Source organism: Cyclopterus lumpus, chromosome 14 (assembly GCF_009769545.1).
Source record: "Cyclopterus lumpus isolate fCycLum1 chromosome 14, fCycLum1.pri, whole genome shotgun sequence".
In the NCBI taxonomy this organism is placed as follows: domain Eukaryota; kingdom Metazoa; phylum Chordata; class Actinopteri; order Perciformes; family Cyclopteridae; genus Cyclopterus; species Cyclopterus lumpus.
In genome coordinates, this window is record NC_046979.1 from 10,868,347 (window position 1) to 10,894,879 (window position 26,533).

Sequence of the window (26,533 nt, forward strand, 5' to 3'; positions counted from 1 at the left end):
ACACACACACACACACACACATTCCACAGCTCTTTAAAGCGACCCTGAAATTAAAAACCAAGTCACATAATTTTGTTGATAATTGTGGTTGAAAATGGCATTCATTCATGTGTGCTGCCTATCATATCTTACAGGATTATGTGGAGTTTGTATAGTGGTAACTCATGTCAATGGAGAGTGAAGTAAAGAGCTGTTCATGCAAGAGACACTCCTGGACTATAGGGGAGACAAAAATGAAATAACTGGTGGACAAAATGAGGGAAAGATGGAAAGAAAGACATTCTCTGGGGTATTGTTGTGGTTTTTGGTCTCCTTTGTCCACCTGTGGTTTATGAGCCACAAAGCAAAGGCTCTTCCTCCATCTGCTGGACGTATGTGTCATTTACAATTCGGTCATGTTGCTACTATGTGCATAAGATGGCAGTCCTGGATGAACACAATGTAGCCTACAACTGTGGAAATTTGGGAGATTTAGCTTAAGGAATGACATAAACAAATCAATTATTAAAACAGTTTGGTTGACTAAACAATATAGCCTAATTGTTTCAGCTGTGAAACATTTAATGATTATAATATATACAACAAACAAAGAGAATGCATGGAAAGACAAAGAGCAGATGTTAATTTATTAACTTTCTAGCTGTTGAATTTGTATTTAGTGTTGGTCTTAACAGGCTTGTTTATGTCAAAACAGACTCCACTGCAGAAATATCCGGGTCCTCAGAGGGTCACTCTTGACAGAAACCTGCTTGTGAGCTATTCAGACACATCAAATATTGAAAGCCTGGAGTTTCCGTTTCACACACAGACAAGGAGGGGAGACGGCAGAGGCAGACAGACAGGAGGACAAACAGATGCAGAGGAAGAGCGAAAGAAAAGTGAAAGACTGGTGGGGTTAAAAGGAAATAACACATCAGGCACCCTGGGAGGGAGACACATGAGCAGGGATGGAGGGAGAGAGGGAGGAACAGGGAGAGAGTACTCAGAGGTAAGAGAAGGAGAGTGTGAATGTTTAGGCCTAATCAGGTGCTTGTCTTGAGTGTAACAGTAGAAGCTGCACCAGTGTAATCGGCTGCAGATTGATTGGCTGATAACCTTTTGGTCAGGCGGTTAGGAAGACACGTTTTTTTTTAAAATTCTGCTGCTTCTCTCTCAAACCTCAGTGGGATGACTTCTTCCCAGGCTTGCATACTGACTCAGAGCTGCGTTGAGGAAAGTGACGAGCACCAAAACCTCCAGGAACCAGAGGACAACCAGGCCGAGATTGGAGCCTGTTATGGAGAGGTAGGGCCAAGTCGGGTCAGATTTAACAGGAACTCAAAGAAAATATAAATAAAAGATTTGTATCCATATGGTTGGTGTGATTGATGAAGGTTTGGGAGGATCTATGTATCATTGATGCAGAGACCTTACCACAGGAGACACGGATAGCCACAAGCACACAGGATGTTGCTGACTACCTCCCATTGTGCCCCATGCCAACAGAGGTAGAGTGGACCCCCCCTTCAGTGTCATCTCATCCCTCCAACACACAAAGTAAGTCTCACACAGACAACTGATATATTGTGTCTGTAACTAGCTCATGTGTGGTTATTAAAAAGAAAACAGTGGTGTCATACTTTTGTCTTTGTGTTCTCACAGATCCCCCGTCTGAACCCTGCTGGTATTGCCTGAGGTCTCTTGACTCAGAGTATCGTCCTGAATCTCCTGAACAGGTTTCAACATTTCTGACTACACACATTATTTCATATTATATTCGTCGTTCTCCTCGCTGCAGTGCTGTCCAGATACATTGAGGAGTGGAAAGGCTGTTTCTTCGAATAGCTGTGTAATTTACTTCATTTCACTAACACAAGCAGTAACAACTATGTGCAAAATAACATTTTCACACAAGAAGTGCAACCATTTTAAGGATATGAAAGCAACTAGAGGGGTGTACTCAGTAGAGTGCCAATCTCCACCAGCTGTGTCTGCAACAATCCCTGCTGTATTGTGTGGTTAAATGAATGCAACCAAAAACTGTCTAACCCCAATGGTGTGCAAGGCACGGTAAAACACACTTTATTCACACGCAAGAACAAGTGGCTATGTATGCAGGCAATTGGCTCAAAGTGATCATACAAGACATGTCATACAATCTTATCAAAAAACTAATTAAACTGTCTGTCTGCTTGGCAGCGAAAAGTGAGCAAACTCACAACCGGTGTTGTACACAACCAATGGGCAAAACAAAGTGTCGTGAAAAAACATTTAATTCAAAGTTAAAAAAACAATCAGCGACGCATGCAAGCAATCAGCTCGAAGTCACCATATACAGTATAGTATAGTCCAAATGTGTGTACTGATTTTCTTCCGTGAGCCAAACACACCATCCAAAACAGTAAAAGTGAACCGCAGAGCAGCAGCTGGGAGATGAGTGTACTGGTAGTTCTGTTGGCTACACTGCAAACTGTTATCCACCCACTGTGGGCACAGAGTAGCACATGGGGGGTCGGAGATGCAGCTGTGTTATTACTAGTGGACCCTTAAGAGTAGTGAGTGAGGAGTCAGTAGACAGTCAATAGCAGTATAAAACAAGCAATATAAGGTGATTTGAGAAAGTACGAGTCACCGCAAACATGACAGGTCCTTGAGCATGCAGCCATAGCCACTCAAAAAGCAGTTTGCTGCAGCAGAATGAGAAATTAGCTGTGTAAGACAGAGGTGCACACTCATGCACTCACAGCCTGACAGATCGCATGATTCTCTTGGCAAAGATAATAAAGTGGCCTGATCTTACAAGGAAGCTATACCTTCTTTAAGGAAATACATGTTTCTTTTTTCAGTGCCCTGTAGAGATCAGAGGAAATATTGTTTGTGTGGTAACAAAACTAAAACATCCATTTATATTTATTCACAAGGATAAAAGAAATATGATTACCACTATAGTTTAGTACATACTATTGTAAGTGTATATGGATTTAATTATTAATAACTTAGACATGCTATACTATATGTGGCTGAACTGTTATGCATAAGTACATGCATGTATCCATCAATGTTTTTTTTTTTTTTACATTAGTAGGATACATGACGTTATTGCTTGCAATAATAAAGTCCAACTATTCATTCAGCTGTTTGATCATTTAAAGAATTCAATAACTCCAAAGAAGGGAACTTTTTAAATTATGAAGTAGAGTCATGATTAAAATTAATGATGACGTGGAGTAACACTTTCTGAAGTTGGTCCATTGAGACTGAGTCATAGTAATGAATCTCTGTGGGTTGGTAGAACTGCCTAATATATCCAATGTATTTTCCTCATGCTGTTAGGAGTATGAATCCCAGTAAAATCAGCATTGCTCATTCATGCCATGTCTGTGGAGCAGCCTCATTGCTGTTTAAGACTCAAATTCACATCTTAAAACTGAGCTGACAAATATGTGTGGAATCCTGTTTATGCTGTGTTGCAGGAAGACTCGAGTCCTTTGTCACCGACGCCCTCTAGTGGCCAGAAAGTAAGCTACCAGACAGACCCTCGACCTCACTTTGGCGTAGCTTGGTCCTCCCACTCCACATGTCACCCCCTGTGGGGAAGTGAGGGGCCCTGCTGGGGGCAAAGGAATCAGGACATGCCTGATCAGACACACACCTGCCCTCACTGTCATCTGGGGCTGCCCCCTGACACACTACGTTGGCATGAGGTTGGCACAGAAACTTGTAAACACACAAAGGCATTAATGGAGACACACAAGCTCAGTTTCCACTAAACATACCACAGCTTATGTCACCCTACAGAGAGCCTCTGACTGTTTTCTTTCTCTCTGCGCAGGCAAAGTGTCTACTGTTTGAAGGGGTGAGGAACCCAAAGACATAAATGGAGTCAACATCAAAAATGTTGTTACTTTAAAAATGATACTGTCTACTATTAATGACCTCAGAAGATACTTCTCACCTACAAGTTATGTACAATAGTCATTTCTGCTCTTAAACAACTCTGTTTAGACCTAAGTTTATCTTATTTCATTTCGAGTTCATGTTTAATTTCTGTGATATTTTCAATGATATGTTATTAAAAATAAAGGCATGTTAACAAATGTTAAATTAAATACTCTTTCTATTGCAAGTGAAGGATGGCCTATCTTTGGACAGATACTTACCATATAGTTATCAATGATTCCACACATATCTTCTAAGACTTACAACTAAGCATGTAAATCATTATGTCCTCCAAGTTGTAATATCTACTAATAGCTGAATCCAGAGTTATTTTTCTCAGCATAATGACGGTGCATCCCGTATATATATATATATATATATATATATATATATATATATATATATATATATATATATATATATATATATATATGCAAACATTTTACTGGCATCCTTTACAGCCATGGTCAGTCCACAATGGCGGAAGCGTAGCTCCATGGTAGCTCTGCTGCTGTGCACTGATATTGCAATGTTACGACCAATTAGCTTTCACTTCTTATTAAAGTTCTTTTGTACCAGAAAAAAAGAAAGTCAACAAACATCTCCTGTTTGGACTTGAAGACATTGTTTTCTGGTGATGTGCAAATCCATCGCAACTCCAAAGAGCCCCGCATCCTGCGCTACCAGCTAGGCCTCACCAACCTCAGCCTTAGTTAAATGATCTTTCTGTCAGATGAGCTGCCTACGTCACTCCATCACAGACAGGCAAGGATGGAGAAATGTCCACCCCTTTAAAACATTTTCACTGCACTATACGTTGAATGAGCCCCATGAACAGGTAAGCAATAAATAAATAGATTAACATTACTTGCTGAATTGTCAAGTTGGATACAGCAGCCATTGGTCCCCAATGACAACAGCTTAACTACTTAGTTGGCACTGAAGGCTGTGATTGAAAAAACATAGATGACACAAGTGAAATGTTCCTCTTAGTGTAGGTGCTGTGCGATTAGTATTTAAGTCCTATAGGTGTGAGCACATGCTGAAACAGCAGAAAGTGAATAAATAAATAAAATACCATTGGTGAAAATGAAACCCCCTCAGGTTTCCTTTGTTGATTTCTGTGTCTGCTTCATCTTCTCCGTCAAGGTGGTTTGTGGTGACTCATGGGCAACTTTGGCATCGAGCTGCCCCAGCCTGAAATTCCAGCTTACATTGTACAATATCATCAACACTGACCGGCTAGCAAGGAAGCTGCAGCCTGAGATCCCCCTGACAGAATACACCATGACAGCTTTCTACTCCCCCAATGAAATCTCTAGTGCTAAGCCTCGTCTCATGCCGCCTCAGTCTGCCGGTCAGGGTGCTGAGCAGGCAGCAGTACAGGGTGCAATGTCTAAAGAGATGCTGTCCAATTGAAAGTTCAACCAGAAATACATGATGTGATGTATATCAGTTCAGTCCATTTTAGTGGGATTTGCTGACTTTTGAAAATGAAAAGTAAATCAATATATATATATATATATATATATATATATCAATATCTCTCTCTCTCTCTCTCTCTCTCTCTCTCTCTCTCTCTCTCTATATATATATATATATATATATATATATATATATATATATATATATATACAGGGCTGATACGGGAAATTTGAAACAGATGTGCAGGGAATGTCAGGTGACTGAGACTGGTGGAAAAGTCTCTGGGCATCTGGTGGACAGGTAGAGAAAGGCAATGAAGGGGTTTGGACAAGTGTGACCTAAATGTGTTGTAGGTAACTAGGTAAGCTTTATCTTGTCTGTCTGTTGTTTGAATACGCACAACTTTCAAACGTATGTATTTCAAGCGGAGGTGCCTTTCGTGCTTACACCACCAGTCTGGACGACATTATGGAACAAAATAAACTTGAGGTCTAGGAAACAAAACTGCCGAGTTAGGTTTGGGCCAAACGTCATGATTGGGCTTAAAATAAGTACGTAAACTTAGGTTTAGAAATGTCACTAACCCCTCTCCTCACAACAACACTGGTGTCTGGTTAATAGTCCTATGTTGTGTGACCCATCCATTTCCTCACCTGGCCGGCCTAACTATTTGTTACTAAGTTACTAAGTTCAATTTGTGTGAATGTACACAGTACTATTTATATTATATTATTTATTTTGTGACTATTGATCATAAACTTTATTTAAATACACAGAATTGTAGAATTGTAATCTATAGATTTGTGACTGACACAAAGGAGCTTAATCAACAAGATCAGAAAGACCAGCTGGAGGAAATATCATCTTCCTACCTACATTTCCCATCTGAATTCAATATTTTCGCTATAGTCTTTCCCTTTGTATGATCAAACATGCACAAAAGTCAGGAGACAAGTAGTCACCAAGAAAATAAAATGAAGGTAGCATGGAATGTATCTGTTTTTCAAATAAATTGACAAAATGTGGACTCTTTACACTGACTGGCTCTCTCTCTGTCTGTATATTTTTCTCAGAGGGTTGGGGGTTGTGGATGGAAACCCTGACCTAGTTTCTCTGTAAAGGGTGATAGGGGGAGACAGGGTGTCTGTGTGTGTGCGTGTGTTTGTGTGTTTGTGTGTGTGTGTGTGTGTGTGTGTGTGTGTGTGTGTGTGTGTGTGTGTGTGTGTGTGTGGTGGCGGCATGGCGAGAACACTATTTCAGGGAACAAGGATTAAGAGGCAGCAGCAATATACCAAACTCTTGATTGCGTGGGACACAATACAATACTATTGTATGGTTTTAATCTCATTCATTGGATTCTTCCAATTATAATTACTACAATATGTTATGCTTCTTAGAGTATAATTAATAATCTAAATCTCTTTCATGATACCTGTGTGTAAAAATGTTGATTCACCCTTTATAGATTTAGATAAACTTGTATTGCACAGTACACATCATAAAAGTATCTAATGAGACACAATGTTATTTAATAATTTAAAGTTCAACTTCAGCCCCAGGTCGAACCATCCTCTGCATATGAACAAAAGAAGAAGAAAAGGGGGTAGGAGGGAGAGATCCGAGCACATTGTTTTCGTTAGATAAGCACATGTTTCACCAGATCTTTTAATTGTGATTGTTCTGCAAGCGGTTATGGAAAAAGTCAAACCGATAAACGCTGTGGGTAACTGAGGAGGGAGGTTTGATCAGAGGACGTTAACATTTATTTGATTCATTTCAATTTTTTGTATATTTTTGTATTTCTGTGTATAATGAAATATATCCCATATTACTACCTAACCCCTCACTCATCAGTTCTCCGGATCACACATAAGATGGGCACACACACACACACACACACACACACACACACACACACACACACACACACACACACACACACACACACACACACACACACACACACACACACACACACACACGCACACACACATACACACGCACACACATCCATCGATGCATATTGTTCTGGACCTCTGTATAATATATTGGGTCGTTCATGTACTTTTTTGTACTCACTTGTCTACACAATAAAAAAGAAAAGAAATAGCATTCTTCTATTTCTTGACGTAGATTAGTCCTGGCTGATTAAAAATAGTAGATAGTGTTTTGAGCCATTTTCAACCATGAAATGAAAATGTAAGTTTGGTAAGAAATGCCAATATTAACATTGTGTGTCGTCTTTATACAATTTAGTTTCCAGCCTAAAATTACGTTTAAATGGGCAGTTACTCTTAAAAATTAAAATTACTATAAAAAATAATATAATACTGGTGGATGGGTGTTTACTGTTGTGTTTTATCATATTATTTGACGGCGAGGGTCAGACTAGAAAATTAGCCTGGGCAGGTCAGTAAAACAGCATCCTCCATGTTATTGGTCGCCAAAAGCCACCCACAGTCACGTGACTGAGTAATGACATTAGGCAGCATGGCGAGCCAATGGCCTGCCCCATCACCTGATGTCTATTTGAATATTGATGCTCCTCCACCTTCCCGTGTTGTTATTGTCTGATATTGTCCAAGCCAGACCGTCGCTCCAGTGGGGGATTTCTATAACCAACCCGAGACGACCGACATGTCCCCGTTGCTGAAGCCGTTCTCGGTGCACGAAGGGCCGTGCGGGAGCTGCGGCGTCAGGAGAGGACGCCTGCGCTCAGCTCTCCATCAGCAGCCTCCATCGCAGCGTCTGTCCGCCGCCTCTGCGGCCGCGACGGGGCTGGGCTGTCTGCCGGCCCACCAGCAGTCTCACGCGGCGAGGAGACACCTCGCGGCCGCTGCAGTCGGTGGGAGGAAAATCACGCATCCCGGAAAGGCCATCCTTGCAGGTTGATTTCGCAGATCAAATATTTGTTCAGCCCCCCCCCCCTCATATTCGACTATTGCTTTCTGCACAGCCTAATCTCAATCTGTCTGTCGCCCATAAAAGCTTTCCTTTCAGAACTGGGTCAAAAGCCAGCAGTGATGCAGTTGCATGATGTAGTTGTATTTAACTCACAATTAAGTCTTTTGCATTGATCTAAATTCTAAAAGCGTCTATAAATATGCTTACAAGGTGTATGCTGTGTGTTGAATAGAAGCAGATACACATTCAGCAGCCCTCAGCTATTATTTCCAACTCAGTGCAGGCACTGCTGTGTAATTACACGACATTAGCATTTTATGCAAACACTAAGTCAGGAATGATATAGCATCAGCACCACTCTGCCATTAAGCCATCTCATTATTTGTTTTAAACTGATACAAACGCTTGTGAGGTCGGCGACATTCAAGAACAATTCTGCCCAGTGAGTCAACAAATCCTCACAGCAGTGTTTGTCTCCTTTTCTCACTCAGGTGGGATTGCAGGAGGCATAGAAATCTGTATCACCTTCCCCACCGAGTATGTCAAGACCCAGCTGCAGCTCGATGGGAGAGCCAACCCCCCGAGATACAGAGGAATCGGTAGGCCACTGGGACACGTATGACTGCTGACTTCATGTGTATGTGTGTGTGCACACGCTTATCTTCTGCTGGATTACTCACTCATGGATGCTCTGTGTGTGTGTGTGTGTGTGTGTGTGTGTGTGTGTGTGTGTGTGTGTGTGTGTGTGTGTGTGTGTGTGCGTGTGTGTGTGCGTGTGTGTGCAGGTGACTGTGTGAAGTTGACTGTGCAAGATCACGGACTGAGAGGGTTGTATCGAGGTCTCAGCTCCTTGCTCTATGGATCGATACCCAAGTCTGCAGTGAGGTGAAGTTGCACAGATGATATATATAGATTTTATGTTTTAAAAAATGCACTTCTTTGCAAAATAAACCAAATGGTGCTGTAAATGCTTGTGCGCATCCTTTTGGTTCATGGCATCACAGATTTGCAGGGTTGAACACTTGACATTACTTTTAACAGTTGACGGATGTCAAAGCGGTGACGCAGCATTTGTCGCTTCTTAAATCATTTTTTTCGGGCCGCAACTAATGATTATTTTCATTATTGATTAATCTGCTCATAATTTTCTGAAATGATCTCAAATTGTCTAATTGCCATCACAATTTCCAAGAGCTCAGAGTGATCTCATCAAATGTCTTGTTTTGACCAACCAACTGTGCAAAACAGGAGCCATCAATTGTTTGTTATTTGTGCTTCAAAAATGTGATCAACGAACCAATTAATCAAATATATCACTGCTTCGCACAAATGTACTGGAGTGGTTTACTGATACTACCCTTGAGTTAGTTGTTTGGACGCATCACACAAATGTTCCTCTCGGTCTATGTGGTCCCTTGTTGTTCTTGAATGTATCACCTTCCCACCTTTCACAGGTTCGGCACGTTTGAGATGCTCAGCAACCCGATGCGAGACGCCACAGGCCGGCTGGACAACACACGCAGCCTCGTGTGTGGTTTAGGAGCAGGTATAGCGGAGGCCATCGTGGTCGTCTGCCCCATGGAGACGCTTAAGGTTGGTGGAGCTGGATGCCGTCACACATTTGTTTGACATGGATTTGAATAAACATTGAACCCCCCCCCCCTCCCCGTCCTGCAGGTGAAGATGATCCATGACCAGTGTTCCCTCAGACCTCGATACAGAGGCTTCTTTCACGGAGTCAGTGAGATTATCAGAGAACAGGGTAAGAGAGCGGGGGGGGTAAGGACTGTAACCAGTATACATATGAGTGGTTTGTGCTCCATAAAGAAACACAATCTGTTTAGGTGTGAGAGGGACGTACCAAGGTCTGACAGCGACCGTGCTCAAACAAGGAACCAATCAGGCGATCCGATTCTACGTGATGAACGCGCTGCGCAATTGGTATAAAGGTGAGAAAGCCAACTGTCAGCAAAGCTCAATCTGATTACCCTGTTTATGACCACACATTGTCATTTTTTCTGTCCAATGGAATGATGCATTCTCTTCCTATTTTCTTCTATTCTCCATGAATCTAACTTTTGTATTTGGCCTCTTCAGGCGATGACCCCAGACGAGACATGCACCCGGTTGTCACAGCGACGTTTGGAGCCACGGCGGGAGCTGCCAGTGTTTTTGGAAATACACCCCTGGATGTGGTGAAGACCAGGATGCAGGTAGGGAACACACACCCTGTGGTTTTTTTTAATTTTATTAGTGCCATTTCTAACTCGCTCTGTGTTCTGCAGGGTTTGGAGGCCCACCGCTACAAAAACACAGTGGATTGTGCCTTTCAGATCTTGAAGCATGAAGGGCCACAGGCGTGAGTAGCCGTTGTCCCTGGAGGCACGCGGTGTGACAGTTATCACTACTGTTGAGAAACCGTCTCACCTCTCTCGTCCCCAGGTTCTACAAAGGAACAGTTCCCAGGCTGGGCCGCGTGTGCTTGGACGTGGCCATCGTCTTCGTCATCTATGAGGAGGTCGTCAAACTACTCAACAACGTGTGGAAGACCCAGTAGAGCGGCCGGACGGCGGCGGAGGTCCAGAGGGAAGCGCAGACCAGTGCCTCATGCTTACGCACAAGTGAACTCCTCTAGTATAGTTCTTACTCACTCTCTGCAACGCCCTGAGTAGATGACCCTTCATCACGAAAAAGAGAGCAGCTGCTTGCCCTTTTGCATTTCTCTGCTCTCTTCCGGGGTCAGACTCAGAAATCAAGAGAGAACCTTGTTTTTTGAAGAGCAGGTTACGGCAAAGACAAATGAAGTACTGAAACGATCAAACGCGTAGATAGTTTCTTTTAGTCTTATTACCAGAAACATCAGTGTATGTAGAGAAGAAACACACAGATTATTAATCAAAGGTTGACATTAGAGGATGACTTTACAAGGGTAAAAAGAGATATTAATGGATGTCTAATGTTTTAGCTTTCTATGACTGTTATGGTAGATAGTAGAGTGAACACTTTGTACTGAAACCATAAACGTGTCTTTTGATTCACTGAGTACTTACAATACTGGACTCTAGAGCTGCCCCCTTCTCCCCCCTTATTGATTAGTGGATTTAATTGACTTATTTGTAAAACTGAGAGCCTCCACAAAGAATGCAAAAGCACTTCTGCTAATCTTGTGTTTAACCGAGATGTGCTCACTTTGGGGAAATACGTATTTCAAAAATGATGAATTGACGAAATAAATCTCAGTCCACGAGGGCCAAAACAACCAGTTTGTCTACTAATCGACTAAGAGGGGGCCACCCTACTGGGCACAGATGTCTGTGCAGGACTTCGACACATCGCTGTGTGGTAACTGCTTCCCCGACTGCTTGTGGAGGCGTCACACTGAAACATGTCTTGGTGATGAACTTTAGATACTGTTCATTGTGCATTTCATGGCTCGCCACAGACACCTGCTGTGTACGGCTGCATGGATCGTTATGTGACATCTGTTAGCGTTGCACGCCGACTTGTCGAGGTGACACAAACTGATCCTGGAGTCAGAACCTCTCTCTTGTTTCAGTGTTTTAACCTGATTCAAGCACACGTTGTGAGAAACAAATCCATATGTGGCACAATCTTCACATGCAGTCTTACTGGGAGGAGATGAGTCAATGATGGAAGTTAATGAGCTCATGGTTGCATTTCTAACATAAGTAGGTGGCTGAGTTCTCTAGTTGAATGTGGAAGCTTTGTTTGGGAATATTTGGCTTTTATTCAGACCCTCAGTCAGGTTGCTGTTTCCAAGCAGGAGCTGGTGTGCATCCGGAAATATAACCCTGAATTCACTTGTTACTCAAGATGACAACACGTCTGCCTCTGTAAGCCATGACTTCAGGGCACTTTTCTTGTGCTTATTGATTCACTCAACCAAAAGACTGTCCTCACGTCAGATATGTCACTTTAACATATTTTGTTTACCTCAAGCTAACCTGCTTCACAAGCCTTTTGTGCTCTAACTGATAAAATAGTTCATTTGCCCTCTTTGAATGCACTCATTCTGGTCTTGGTGTTTACATTTGTTGAACGACAACAAAGGGACCGGAGATGTCAGAGGCTCGATGACATAAGTGACTCGTACTGAACCACGGTTTGGTTTTGATACACAAGCCTTTTACTTATCTTTGCCAAACTACTTGCTTAGAATCTCTGATGTAATATCCCTGGTAGGAGCAAATGTTTATTACATTAAAAACCAAGGGCAACAGAATATTGTTCATTCGCTAAAGTACATTTTTTATTGTGTAGAATCTTTGTTTCTGCCTTGCTGCTTTTCACAAACAGGCCAAAAGTGTGTGGACGTCATTGTACAGCATATCAGATTTGATCGTTCACGTTTCAGAAGATGCCGTTGTGCAGAGAAGGATTTGTGTGAAATAACCTGGTCTGACATCAGAAAATAAAACGTGTTAAAAACATAAACTTTGATTTACAAGATCAGATGTTGTGTAAACCTCTAAAAATAAAAAATAAAGATTTAGAAGTAACATGATTCACTGGTGCCCTCGATGGACTGGCGGCCTGTCCAGGGTGTCCCCTGCCTTCGCCCCATGTCAGCTGGGATAGGCTCCAGCGCCCCCGCGACCCTAATGAGGATAAGCGGTATTGAAAATGGATGGATGGATGGATGATTCACTGGTTTCAATAAATTGATTGATAAACCCAATTTGTGTGACTCGTATGTGACTGCATATGAATAAAGACACTGTAATGTCGAGACTATAGTAAATATAGAGCAAACTGCTTCACGATACAGGGCTACTTTTATGTCTGTTTTTTATTGTAATGCATCACTGAAGTGGCACCTGGACTGGGGGAAAATAGTTTGATCTCCTTCACACTGACTGAAGTTACATTTCCGTAAATGTAGGCTCCACCAAATGTGCAGTAAGATAAAAGAACCGTCAGTAGACAGTTTAGTGGCCGGAGAAATCTAAAATGTATGACTTACGATACCTTTATGTATCTGTACTGTATGTAAATAGAGATGAAGCCTTTACTGTGGACAATGGAAATAAAGTAATAGTTCAATGTTGTGACAAAATACAAAAAGCTGACCAACATCAAGTCTTGTTTATTTTCTTATGAGTTTTGATTTTATAAATAGAAATGTGTTATGAAATGGACTAAATACAATACAGCCACACTATATGGCTAACATAAACAATGTTTTCACTTGTTGGTTTCCCCGACCACCTCAAGCATTTACAAACTCTTAATTTAAAGCAGCTTCTTCCGACAGCGGGGGCCTGTAAGGTCAAGCAGGTCATGTAAGATTATATAAAAACGATTTCCCTGTTTTTTGTATGTTAATATTTATTTGTATCAATGAATAAATGAATGAAAATGTCCTTGTTCTTTCCTCGGTGGGATGGAGGACCAGGAAGTTCAGAACTGGTGACACTTGGCTTCACCGCAGCAGGCTGAGGCTTTGCTGACCGGGACAGGAGATTAAAAGCTGAAGGTGCAGGGCGAGTGTGGTCGGCATTAAAATCAGAGGAAGGTATTAAACGCTCCCACCTTTTGCCGCACTGGTCCACCTGTCCCCTGCAGTATATAGTTCATCTAGTAAGTTTACGTCTTTTACTAATCTCTCAATGTATGCATTATATTCTGTGTTCAGAAATAAATGTGTTGTCTGTAGTTTCTGCATGTGGACGTGGCACTATGACAAGGCTTTACATTTTAAGATCTTTACATGTCAGGGCCCCTGATATGCACAAAACAATATGTACATGAATGGAAACCCTTTCAATGTGAGATGCTAACACTGACATACATTTTTACAATGTAGCTCAATGGATGGAAGTTCTGATGATTACGAACTCTCCTGTTTTAAACTCCCATTCCGCTAAACACCTTGAAAGTGTTATTAATATTCCCACATGCGTTTCAAACCTGGGGAAGGGGTTTTGCATCATGACTCAGTTAGAGCTCCTTGACACAATGACAGTGTAATAAAGCCAAATGGGGGATTAGGTACAGCCAAGCCGCCTTTGCTCCAGCTGTCAAGCTTCTTGATCGTAGAAGATGTGAAATCATCTGCCAAAGTTGGGAAAGGGAACGGAGGTGTGGCTATCTTCTCCATCTGGAATTATAACACAAGGCCAAAGGTTTACGTGTGAGGAAACATTGGTATTTACCAAAATGACCAAAAGACAAAGATGGTTTCTCAGAATCTCACTCACATTCTGAGACATTTGTCTTTCCCACCACTGGCCACTCTTTGTCCATCAGGACTCCAGTCCACTGCATAAACCTACACACCCAAGAAACAAGGCAATTAGACAAAAAAATAGAATTGCAATAATACAAAACTATCAGGGAGTAGCACCTCCCCTCCCTCACCTCATCAGCGTGGCCGGGCAGGTCCATGTTCAGCTTCCCTGTCTTGATGTCCCAAACTTTAAGTGTGCTGTCGCTGCTGCCACTGACCAGCAGCCTGCTGTCTGACGACCACGCCACTTGATACACAGATGCCACGTGGCCCCGCAGGGAAGTTAGGTACCTTTGGGAAAGTGGACAAGCAGGCAGATACATAAATACTCTGACACACACACACACACACACAGCACCATCACCTGGACAACAGCAGTATTACACAAATTCATTCAGGATAAGAGATTTTCTTACTTCCCAGTGCGTCCGTCCCAGATTTTAATGGACTTGTCGAATGAGGCAGAGGCGAGGAGCCTGGTGTCTGGGGAGAAGAGCACTTGGTTGACCAGAGCGCTGTGTCCAGTCATCCTGGCCAGAGGCTTCTTGTCTTCGGCAGGGTTCCACATGAACAAGGTGAAATCATCGGACCCGGACACCAAGCGCTCTGGAGCTGAACCCTGCAGCACGACAACAAGAGTCAGGGTACTGACACAAGAGACACACAGACTTGAACACATCAGCACAGACGATAGTCAGTACTTACCCTAACTTTATTATATCTCTGCAAAGCTTTGTCCTTCAGCTCTTCCACTGGGGGAAAGAAAATGCTTGTTACATGAAAACATCCAAGTTAGAAAGCCTCTCCTTTGAAGATCATCAAATTATGAAACTAGCCCCATTTTCTCAAAGAAAGTTACATGATGCTTACATGATCCAGTGAGGTCCTGGGGGTTGATAGTGGCGGTTGCAGGTTCAAACGCTCCAGTGCGCAGGACATAGTCTGTGCTGAGAGCCAAGGTGTTCACCCAATGGGCATGACCCTGCAGAGTCCTGCACTGGACACCCTATACCCACAAACAGAAGTAAACACACATTAAGTCTGGCTTGGATACATGGTTGTCTCCTCCATCACAATCAAATAATTTCGTCTGTGGCAATCAACAATTAAAGAAGTGTCTCACACACACACACTTACATCTTTGGCTCTCCAGACTTTCACCATTCTGTCCTGGGAGGAAGTGTAAAGAAGTCCATCTCCTCCCCACTTCACACAGGTGACTGACTGAGTGTGTCCAGTCAGGATCTTCTCACAGCGTCCCAGCACTGTGTCCCAGACTCGTATTGAGCCGTCCTTAGAGCTGCTGGCTAAGTACCGACACTCTGGGTTACTGAAGGGAAAGGAAGAGGAAGAGCAGAGAAGCAGTAAATCAGGACAAAATGCTTAACAATCAAACAAATAAATAATTTAAACAAATAATAATAATAATATATATATATATATAGCTCTACGGTATAAAAATTATCTCCTATTGCACTTGCTTTTGTTACTCAATGTATTCTCTCATTGACCATTTCTTTCATGGATTTTTGGTCAGAAAAAATAAAACGTGTTCCTGTTCCTTTCCACATTCTAAGACAAATCAGCATCCACTACAGCATTTGCGATTACAAATGTGGACATTTTTACAATTTGAACAATGTTAAACCACAATTATTTTATTAGCATACAAAAAAATAAAACTTACCAGCGCAGGTTCTTTTGTTACTTCATTTTTTGGTTTTATCCATAATCCTAGATTAAAGATAATCTAATACAGTATGTGCTTCAACCATTAAGTCCAGTCGGCTACCGGCCCATATTAGATAATTTTTTAGTGAAAGATTATGTTCCAAGAGTGGATTTGAATTTTTCTGGAACCAAGCTAACAATGTTTTAGTGTTTTGGGAGTGTAGTACTACAGCATTTTTAACTTTTTACAGAAGGAAAAGTACAGTTGTACATTATTATATGAATGATGGTTGTAATCCATTGAGCTGCTTTGATTTCACCTTCCCTCTATTGTGCATGCTGGCTCACTGTCACTCTCACTTGACTAGGACTTAGCCATTGTTAAGATATAGACCCTAAATCTTAAAGCAGCTAGATTCAGCTGTAAAATGGGCAACAATCTACAGAACCAATTCAGAGAAAGTGATGAATTGAGTGCTCACAGGTGGAGGGGTTCCCAGCTGAGCCAAGTGATCCACTTGGTGTGTCCGGTCAAAGTCTTCCCCATCTGTGTACCTGTCACTGGATCCCACAGACAGATCTAAAGAAACAGTGGCACAAAAAATAAATACAGTGTACAGGAGATACAGTATGCTTTTATATTTAAGATGCACGTGTCTTGGAAGCTCACCTGACTGTTCTTGCACCCTGAAGCCAGCTTCTTTCCATCGGGTGACCAGGCGATGCTCAGTACCCAATGTGTGTGTCCTTCAATAAAGCAGATTACAGTTTAATTGTGTCTATAATCATGAATCAATCATTAATATCTAAAAGCATAGCAGTTCACGCTGCCTTTTAGACGATATTTTGATACCTCTGGCAGTGTGGTGAGGTGTCTCAGTAGTCAAGTCCCAAAAACGTACTGTGGTATCGCCTGAACCACTTGCCAGATATCTGAAACAAAAGGGGACAATTGAATTAGCAGCATGTCTAAATATTCCCTGTGGTGTGTTCAGAACATAATCTATAATTTTATCCCCTTTAATTTTTGTTATATCACCAGGGCACAGGAAAAATAAGAGTAGCAAGAAGCATGACAAACAGGCAGCTGTTAAGTTACTTACTTGCCGGTGGGGCTGAAAGCAGTTGAGATGACAGCTTCTGTGTGTCCCTGTAGTGTGCTGGTACAGCGGGCCACCGCTCTAACCCTGAACACAGCCTGAGGCTGGTAAACCACCGGCACAACTTGCTCTGTCTCGACCCCAAGAGCCTGCACACACAATCCCAGACTGGACACCACCTCAGCCTCTCCACGCACAAAAAATGCCAGTGGCACTGGCTCATCCTACAGTGAATAAGAGCAAAAAAACAAGTTTCAGCTTTAATATGCATCTTTAATAATTGACTTGTCTAAAAGAGGTCAAAACAGAATACTGTTACTTAAATATAGGATTTAGTGAGAAATTATGTGTTCAAGACTACAGCAAGCGATATAGTCATTGTAGCATAAACACAGTAATACCTTTTTCCACTTTTAGAATGATACACGTTACACTCTGATATGCTGAGACTCATTTTAAGTAAATATTGAAGATGCCTAGCTTAAACCCCTTACTAATGAAATGCCTTCATGTGCAAATATGTACAGCGCAAGTTAAATGTTACATCTATTTTATGAAGGATTACCTTTTGTAGCAGTGCATTGCAGACGAGCTGTAGTTTGTCTGGGGTGATGTCTAAAGGCACGTCGAAAGGTGAGCCCAGGACCTCCCCTTCTTCATCCTGAAACTGGATTAACAGCCGCTCCACGTCCTCGCTCTTCATCCTCAGATTTGGATCTAAAAACCATTAAATTCCCTTTTCATATTAGGTATAGGTCACATATGTTATAGCTGTTACTTATTGAAGTACATGGAGTTGTCAAATCTCAATTGTCTCATGAAGACACCTTTATAGCCTGCTAGAAAACGTAAACTAACGTTAGCTGACGGAATATACATTAGCTACGTTAACTCATTAACGTTACTGTAGAACACAGGTCACATAGCAACACAATGTATAGGCATGTTTACCATTGTTATTACAAAGTTTTAGAGTAAATCTTACCACCTGAACTTAACTATTAGCTAGCTAGTCAACCAGTAACCCCAAAGCTAACCCCGCTAGCCTGCTGTTAGCTAACATTTTGGACACATCGTTCCTTTTAGCAGCATTCGCTGAGCAGTAAGATAACCGCCATTTGTTAACACAACTGTGTCTAGTTGTGTATGGCATCGAAAGTGCACATACATGTGCTAAAATCGTACCTTTAGCGAGATAGCGACGTGTTCAAACTCCCCACGTGTAGATCAGCGAAGAGCCTATATGGGAGAGATACTCCAAGAAGACGCCGGAGTTTTCATGTCACTAAGCGGACTCGCGCAATGGTTCATGGGAAGAGAGTGATGAAGGGAAGCGCCGTTGTTGTTGGTCTATGGCCGAACTACTGAGCTCATTTCCACTTTTTTATATTTCTGTAAGTTATGTGCTCGATATCAACTTTCAGGTACATCAAGAGAAACCTCAAAAAGTTAGTGTTTAATTCTAATTCTAACAGTGACATGAAAACTCCGTCTTCTTGTAGTATCTTCCCCGTAAAGGCTCTTCGCTGATATACACGTGGGGAGTTTGAACATGTCCCTATCTCCCTAATGGTGCGTTCACACCAAACGCGTTGCGAATATTCGCAGCGCGTTTGGTGTGAACGCACCATAAAGGTACGAAGAAAAGTGTGGGACAATACTCCTTGCGTTCGCAGGACTTCCTGATGCTCACTGTCCCAAAAACCAGAACAGAAAAGGGGGAAAAAGTTCTGCACCCTCATCATGGAATATGTTGCAGAATGAGTTAAGACTCAAAGATCTGATATCGCTTACTGGTTTTAAATATAAAATGAAAAAAATTGAGGCAGGTTCCAAAAATGTCAATGTTTCTTAAATTAACTCTGTTATGTCAATATTTCTTAACTTTTAGTTTCTTTTAACTTGTCTTGTTGTCGTGTTTTTTTGTTTGTAACTATCTGTTTCTTATGCTGCTGCCTGTCTTGGCCAGGTCACCCTCGAAAAAGAGATTTGTAATCTCAATGGGACTCACCTGGTTAAATAAAGGTTTAAAAAAAAAAAAAGGTACAATTTTGGCTCAGTATGTGCACATTTGATGCCATACACAACTAGACACCGTTGTGTTAACAACATTAATATTTATAGAATACTAATGACAATGATAAAAATAATGATAGTAATAATGAATATTTCATAATAATTATTAAAATACCCAGATGACACGTATCTATATACTTTTTGATACAATCTACCTCTACATTGAGTATATCTATATTCAAGCACCCCAAATAATAGTTTGATTGATTGTAAGAAATGTCATAGAATACTATCATTAACAATGGATTTACAATCCCAAATTAATTCCTTCATATGCCGATGAACTCTCAGCTGTCTTTTTTGGGGGGGCGGGGGTTAATGCATCTAAAGTAAAACTGAAGTCACTGATGAACTTGAAAAGCTTTTTTACCCGGCACTTCTCCAACTAATTTATATATGCCATTACCACAATACATTTGGACTCTTTGTTATTCTTTGACACAACAATCATCATATTTCCATTGCGATATAGCAAAAGGCTTCCTGTATTGCACTAATTTCAGAAACTAGAGTTAAGAGGTTTAGAGCAAGATAGATAAATAATTTATTCAACATATAATGTAATGATTCTGTTCACTGCATATGAGTTTGACATAATACACTTTAAACATAAATTATAATTGTTATAATGTGGTATATGACTCAAAACAGCTCAGTGTCAACATCCACATCTAGTATTAAATGTTCTTCATGCGTCTAATATATTTTATATATCTTCCTCCCATCTGTATCATTTCACCCAAAGACACTGTAGTTCAATAAGCAAGAATAAAAAAAAAACTCAATACCAGATGCATCCTTCTGCATTAAAGTAACAGCCAGCATCAACATATAATTTTCTATACAGTTTGCTATGATTGGCAGATCTTTCTTACAAACTTATTGTACAACCCTCTGCACTGACACTAACATATACCAACTCAAAACATAAAAGTGGACTTTGAAATATAATTTGACCACAGACTTTATTGACCTGCAGTGTGTAATCCACTACAATTACAAACAAAACTTTACATGTTCCTTTATGTTTTGCTCTAACAGGCAGAAAAAGGCCTGTGGATAAGCTGGACGGCTACTCGTTACAGCAATGAATCTTATTTGTGGAGAAAGTGCTCCAGCAAGAGTGAATCTGACTTAAAGTGAACTCCTTCAAGGCAAAGTTGGAAACAACAAAATGAAGTTTCTAGTCCATGTGACAGCACAGTGTGGAGGCCATTATTTACTGACTTAATCAGCGTATCCAGTAGATGATTTAGTTGATCTTGGGGCATTTAAAAGGAACACAATACATTCTGTGTACATTTAATGGGGAGAGGAATATGATTTGGCAACTGTGGTAAATTTCTTCTTATTAGTTGAGTCCATTGATGTTTTCAGGAACGAGACCTTCCATGACGGCACGCTTTGACTCCAGGATCTGCAAGATCGAAAAACAAAGAAGAGATCTTTAAACGAAACAGCCTAGCACTCCAGAAAATATACACTCGATGACACACAATGAGGTACATCTGTACAATCCATCCGCTTATATATTCACATGCATGAAAGTGTTTGCATAAAAATGTAATTATTTTATTTTTTTAAACAATGACTCACATAAACTGTGCTTGGCTCCCGTTTACACATTTTTGCATCTCATATTTCAGTGTTAGTCAAGTGGTTTTTCTTTTCTGGCAGTACAACAGTGGTTGTTTAAATGACACACTCCTCTCCTTAGTAAACAACATGAATAAAGTATGATGTATTAGTAAACAGTGGTACACTCACCTGGAAGTTAACACTGAGGCCGATGATGCTTTGCATGTTCGTACTGTAATAACCCAAAACATAAAGTCCACCCAGCAGAGGGATCTCATCCTTGTCAACAGATAGCTGGAACCAAAACATACACATTCATATAAATGAAGTAAACATTCTTATATTATTTGTCCAAACATTTTTTCAAATGTCCCACTTGCACTTTACCTGAATTACTTCATTGGTCTCTGGCAACTCTTCCTCTCGAACCCAAACAAAGGTTTCATAATCGAAGGCACTTTTGAATCCCACCTGCGGGAGAATAACCCCAAGAGTTCAAATCGGTGTTGTATTATATTGTTTGTTTGTTTGTTTGTTTGTTTACCCCTCTCCGTCGGTCCCAGTACCTTGTACAGACCGATCCAATCCCACGTGGAGGACATGAAGTCCTCCGGGATGGTGTAGTTAAGAAGTGCATCCTGGTCGGCGCTCCATGCACCCAGCGGAGACACGTGCACCAGTGGTGTGTCAAAGCACTTCCTCACCTGGCGGAAAGAGAGGAGCTTTAATAATGCAGAGAGTTGTGGTTGAATCAGAAGGAAAGAAGTAGACTTATACATTATGCACTGGTTACACCTTTTTGCAATTGCCAAGACACAAAACGGGTACTTGTTGCACAAATATTGAAACCACACACACTTTTTGCAAATAGATGCACACAGTTATCTATGTTAGACGCATCAGTCAGAAACTAAGCTTGTGCGTGTTGTTGGCTAAACACTGCCATTGAAATACCACACTTAATTACCAATCACCTGCACCCAGAATGCACCTATGAAAACACCTGCAAGGTCACTTAGAAATCAGAGCTTGACTGTTATTGCCCTTTTTAAAAGTGTTTGCTTTTGCAAAAGATATTTTCTATTTGTGTGTAGAGTACCCACAAAGAGGGCCCTAGTTTCCGAAATTGTGTTTGAGTCCTCGCATGCTACAGTGAGCCTGCTCTCACCTCCAGACTGAAGGCTGCAATGACAGGCTTGTGGTCACTGACTCCATAGCTCATGTCACTGGTGTACTTGTCCTGACTGACCAGGAGTGGATACTCATCGAGAACATCATCAGTAGAAGTCAACGCCTTCTCATCATCATCCTCTAATGGCAGGGTTTTGGGTTTGATGCGCCAGAGGATCCGATCCGTCCAGGCCGGTTTCCTCTTCTTGCCACTGAGCAAAGCAAAGTTCCTCATGCTCACTGAATATGTCACGTTTCCAACAATTCTTAGTCTTAAGCAAAAATATTAGAGACACACACACATGCAGTGCAGGGCTATACCTATGTGTACCTATGCTGTGGAGAAATATTGGTTGCAAGGGGACATGGTATTACAGCTTGTGTATCACTATAAAAACAACACATGCATTATGCAGGAAAAAGCAACGGGATGCTGGGTGAAGGGGGAAGTTGTCAGGGATAATGAATTTACAGACCATGTCTGAAATTCAGAAAGGTTATATTCACTAAACCCCATTTGTGTCTTCTCATTTATACCAGTGTCTCCTGTTATTTTGAGATTATATTAGACCTTCAAGGTGCCTATATCCTATAGGTTGGGGCCCGCTCGTACAGCCCTACATGGTATATCTATGGAGACACCCACCTTGGCGGGTCTAGCTGCCAGGCCCCCAACCACACAGAGAGCAGCCCCCAGGTGAGGGAGGTGAGGAGGAAGAAGAGGGTGGTGCTGCAGTGATGCAGGGGCCTGGGTCTGTACATGGTTAGGGGCAGCAACACAGTGCTCTTTCTGAGAGAGACACATACACAGGGCTGGTGTCAGGGATGGATATGAGTCACAGAAAGAGCTGCTCCCAATATCACCTGTACATCAGGGTTTACTGCCCTGGCTGCTTTGGGTTCCTTCGTAGTGTGTCTCAGGGGTTACGTTTAGAGACACATTTAACTGTCAGGGAAAATATAGAAGGGGCTGTGGCTATAAAGGGAATGTGGGGCATGCAACACAAAAACAGAGAGTGCTTCTTACGTAAAACCCAACCATGTCTTCGGAGTGCTGTGCAGAATTTAACCCGGAAACAGGAGAACAGATGAAGTTTGAGAAATGTTTTGAGTATTTGTGTGTTTTTGTTTTTGTTTGCGGCACACGTTACCTGGTATCATAGGTTTCAGAGTTACGGTCAAACTTGTAGGTGGGTTTAAAGTTTAAAGCCCCTTCGTCAAATTCCTGCAGGAAAGCTTCCTTCTTCTTCATCATGGTGAGCTGCAGAAACATGAAGTAAATTAGTGAGTGTGTGATATTGTGTGTGTGTGTGTGTGTGTGTGTGTGTGTGCGTGTGCTTATTTCGGCACATCACCTGGTCTTTGTTCCACAGCAAATTAAGGCGCCCACCGTTGATGGATGACCGGAGGAAGTGCAGGCCGTGGTCTGCAATACGAAAGTTCAGGTCGCCAAACCAGAACACCACCCTGAGTGAGAGGGATGGAGCTTCTTTTTACCTGTTACACGACAAGTATTTCAGAGTGTGTGATTGTCGTGTTTGTGTGCCTTGTGTTTGTGTGCATGCACTGACTTGTGGTCCCGGATGTGTGGGGTGTCAGAGATGTCGAAGTCTTGTGTCTCCAGGATGTACTCAATCTCATCAACACGCTGCAGAGCATAGTTCACGTGAGCTGCTAGGTGGCAGTTAAGAAAGCACACCATGTGGCCGTAGAAAGAAAAACGGACGGTCACTCCTCCTTTATTACCCTGCCACAGATAGTCAGAGAGGGACGGTTATTTGATTTCCAAAGTCCAAACTGCACTTTTATTTTGATTTTGTTGGAATAATGATGCAGTAAAATATGGATACATTTTATTGCAATATTGACAAAAAAGTCAAATATACTCGAGTTTCAGCCAGATTATATTTTTCCAATATGTCTTGAACGTGTTTGCCCCACCGCACCAGTTCTACGGTTCTTTGTTCGTGATTTCATTCAGTCAAAGCTGTTGCACATCCCACTAAACAAACACAATAGGCCTTACATAATGTATTTACACTCTGCAGTGTCTCATGCCGATGGGATTCCTGTGTGCAGAGTTTTTAACAGTGTTGCTGTTTATACGGTCCAGGGATAGCCAGCTTCCATTGTGATAACCTACCCAGTAACCAAAGAAGCCAGTGCGGGTGTAGGTGGTCTGGATGTTTCTGATGAAGGGGAGATGACATTGTTTGGAAAAAAACAGCAGCAGCAGACCCTGCATTCTCATTGATGTGACCTAGACAGAGAGGGAGATACATTTCATTAATCCTTTTATATTTAGTTTGTTAACTTTCTTTTGTATTTATTATCTCCCCTATAAAATGATTTTTTTACTCGTAATATTATGAGGAACACTATTTTGCATTAGAGATAAAATCAGAGAGTATTTGAGGATTTTTTTAGCATCATAGCCCCACGGTTATATATGTTTTCTGAGACAAACCGTAGTCTTCAAAACACTATTTTTCACACAAGCTTAATGGATCTAAATGTGTAACTTCTGCTTGTATCAGTCAACACCTTTTCCCTTTTTCTCCCTCTGTCCTCTCTCACCTTGACGAAGCCTCTGGGTCCCAACGTGTCCATGAAGACGTGGCTCCAGGTGTCCTCCACTAACAGGTCAGAGATGAACTTCACAGGGCTGGCATTCACCTCCTGCAGGCTGACCCACACCAACACCAACCAATGAAAACATACAAAAACACTCACGTTTGTGATATTTTCCTTCTTTTCTTGACGAAGCAATTATGAGACACTTTTATCCTTCAGTCCAATTCCTGGCAAAGTTTTTAATTCCAGTTGCCGTATTGTTATTTCTCACCCAATTACATAGAGGTCTGCGGGGGGCTGGACATCCAGCTGCAGCAAAGAGGTGACGTCTTCAGGGGGCTCCGCTGTGGCCACGTTCCAGGTCACTATGAGCAGCCTGTCAGTGTTTGATTATGAGAAGATTTGACCAAAGTGGTTGAAAAAGAGAAAATACTGACAAATCAGTTGCATTCCTACATTTAACTTGTTGTAAGTCTCAGAGTTATTGTCTTCAGCTATTGGTGGTATGCAAATGTAATACTACAAATGATAAACCTGGAAAACAAATCATTTAAATCCTAGCCAATAAGTTCTAGTTTATTTTTTACTTCTAATTTCAACAACATATAATACAATATGCAGTTAGTTTGAGTCCTCGGACATTCGTAAATAGTAAAGTAAAAATACAGAAGAATACAAACTACATATCTACTTTTTTCAACATCCACATTTTATTTAATCTTATAATAGGAGTTTGCATGTGTGCATGTCAACCTGAATGCATCTGTGGGAATGAAGCGCCCGCAGAGCTGAAATGCTTCGTCCAGAGTGCGGGACACTTCTTCACTGGCTTCGTCGTCAGAGCTCATGTCCTCTATGCAGGTCAGCAGCTGAGTCAAGCGCTGGCGGAGGAGCTCCTTGGACCTCGAGCCCTGAGACACTGAACTGCTCATGCTGTCAGAGCGCATCCGTGGACTGTCTATAAAGGGGTCCATCTGTATATCCTGGTGTTCGCTTTGTTACCTGTTTGTCCTTAAGGTCAGGAGGGTTTTATATATACGATGTCTAAAATATAAAATAAAGGTGCTGTCCTTTCAGGGCAAACAAGCCAAATCCAGTGGAAGAAATTCCCCTGGCTTGATTCCTCCTCAGACTTCTTTGGTTGGTTTGGTTGCAGCCATTAAAGCGGTCCACTCTGCTCAGGCAACTGGAAGTAACATTAACTGATTCCTAGTTGGTCAAATCTCTCTTCAGGCAGCTTCTGATCTACGTCCTCCTTACTGGCCCATATTAAAAAGCTTGAATTTACAGGGTGAAACCTGTCTGTCGCGGTGCCGTCCTCTCTGTGGCAGAGTCCCGTGTGCTCATGCAGCAATCGGAGCAATCACTGACAAAGCAGTGGGGTCGACTCAGGAATGTGGGCAAGAGCGAGTCAGATTTGGACGATAATCGCAGGCAGGAGACGGCTATGTGAACATGTGTGTGTGTGTGTGTGTGTGTGTTTGTCTGTGAGCGTCACAGTAGAAGTGTAAAAGAGAAGGACTGGAGGCTGATCCTCCATTATGTTGCAAGACTTGAGTGACCCTTTAGGTCCCTAAGAGGTTTATTAACAGCACTCTCTCTGTCAGCTGAGGACACTGAACAATGCATGTAACCCCACAATTACAGTCAGGCATTAGTGAGGGGACAACAGCACACAATAGCATTAGCTTCTTTTGGCCTTAATCCAGTCCCTCCTCATGTAGGTGAAAGGTTATCTTTGAAACCCAGAGAGAAGTGGGGGGTTAAATTCAGTTTTGTAAACTCTGACATGAATGTTTTTTTTTCTGAGGAACAAAAGCTTAAATCATTCTCATCAACAGGTGTTACAGCACAGTTAATAGTGGAC

At 41.8% G+C, this 26,533-nt stretch overlaps 4 protein-coding genes across 4 annotated transcripts; 2 read left to right on the forward strand and 2 right to left on the reverse strand.

The window, feature by feature from the left end:
• Positions 1 to 879: 879 nt before the first annotated feature.
• On the forward strand, positions 880 to 3,915 carry LOC117743053. The gene is made up of 5 exons (XM_034550789.1): positions 880 to 988; positions 1,164 to 1,284; positions 1,374 to 1,536; positions 1,642 to 1,715; positions 3,453 to 3,915. Exons 1-5 carry the CDS (start codon positions 948 to 950, stop codon positions 3,747 to 3,749), a joined length of 696 nt encoding a protein of 231 aa, XP_034406680.1. The 5' UTR covers positions 880 to 947; the 3' UTR covers positions 3,750 to 3,915.
• A 3,911-nt stretch (positions 3,916 to 7,826) lies between these two features.
• Positions 7,827 to 12,946, forward strand: slc25a1a (solute carrier family 25 member 1a). Its single transcript, XM_034550767.1, has 9 exons — positions 7,827 to 8,230; positions 8,739 to 8,846; positions 9,033 to 9,132; positions 9,702 to 9,840; positions 9,925 to 10,009; positions 10,092 to 10,196; positions 10,345 to 10,460; positions 10,533 to 10,606; positions 10,690 to 12,946. The coding sequence occupies exons 1-9, from the start codon at positions 7,981 to 7,983 to the stop codon at positions 10,802 to 10,804; spliced, it is 1,092 nt and encodes a 363-aa protein (XP_034406658.1). The 5' UTR covers positions 7,827 to 7,980; the 3' UTR covers positions 10,805 to 12,946.
• Positions 12,947 to 13,334: 388 nt separating this feature from the next.
• Positions 13,335 to 18,813, reverse strand: nle1 (notchless homolog 1 (Drosophila)). Its single transcript, XM_034550766.1, has 13 exons — positions 18,454 to 18,813; positions 17,834 to 17,985; positions 17,272 to 17,492; positions 17,022 to 17,101; positions 16,839 to 16,915; positions 16,651 to 16,748; positions 15,635 to 15,827; positions 15,368 to 15,503; positions 15,203 to 15,249; positions 14,914 to 15,116; positions 14,629 to 14,788; positions 14,469 to 14,539; positions 13,335 to 14,368 (listed from the first exon to the last, which is right to left on the reverse strand). Exons 2-13 carry the CDS (start codon positions 17,969 to 17,971, stop codon positions 14,356 to 14,358), a joined length of 1,437 nt encoding a protein of 478 aa, XP_034406657.1. The 5' UTR covers positions 17,972 to 17,985; positions 18,454 to 18,813; the 3' UTR covers positions 13,335 to 14,355.
• A 1,582-nt stretch (positions 18,814 to 20,395) lies between these two features.
• inpp5kb (inositol polyphosphate-5-phosphatase Kb) lies at positions 20,396 to 25,998 on the reverse strand. Its single transcript, XM_034550576.1, has 13 exons — positions 25,420 to 25,998; positions 24,938 to 25,042; positions 24,670 to 24,778; positions 24,236 to 24,352; positions 23,664 to 23,839; positions 23,448 to 23,559; positions 23,244 to 23,353; positions 23,120 to 23,146; positions 22,091 to 22,304; positions 21,489 to 21,626; positions 21,310 to 21,393; positions 21,112 to 21,216; positions 20,396 to 20,761 (listed from the first exon to the last, which is right to left on the reverse strand). Exons 1-13 carry the CDS (start codon positions 25,638 to 25,640, stop codon positions 20,696 to 20,698), a joined length of 1,584 nt encoding a protein of 527 aa, XP_034406467.1. The 5' UTR covers positions 25,641 to 25,998; the 3' UTR covers positions 20,396 to 20,695.
• Between the last annotated feature and the right edge of the window lie 535 nt (positions 25,999 to 26,533).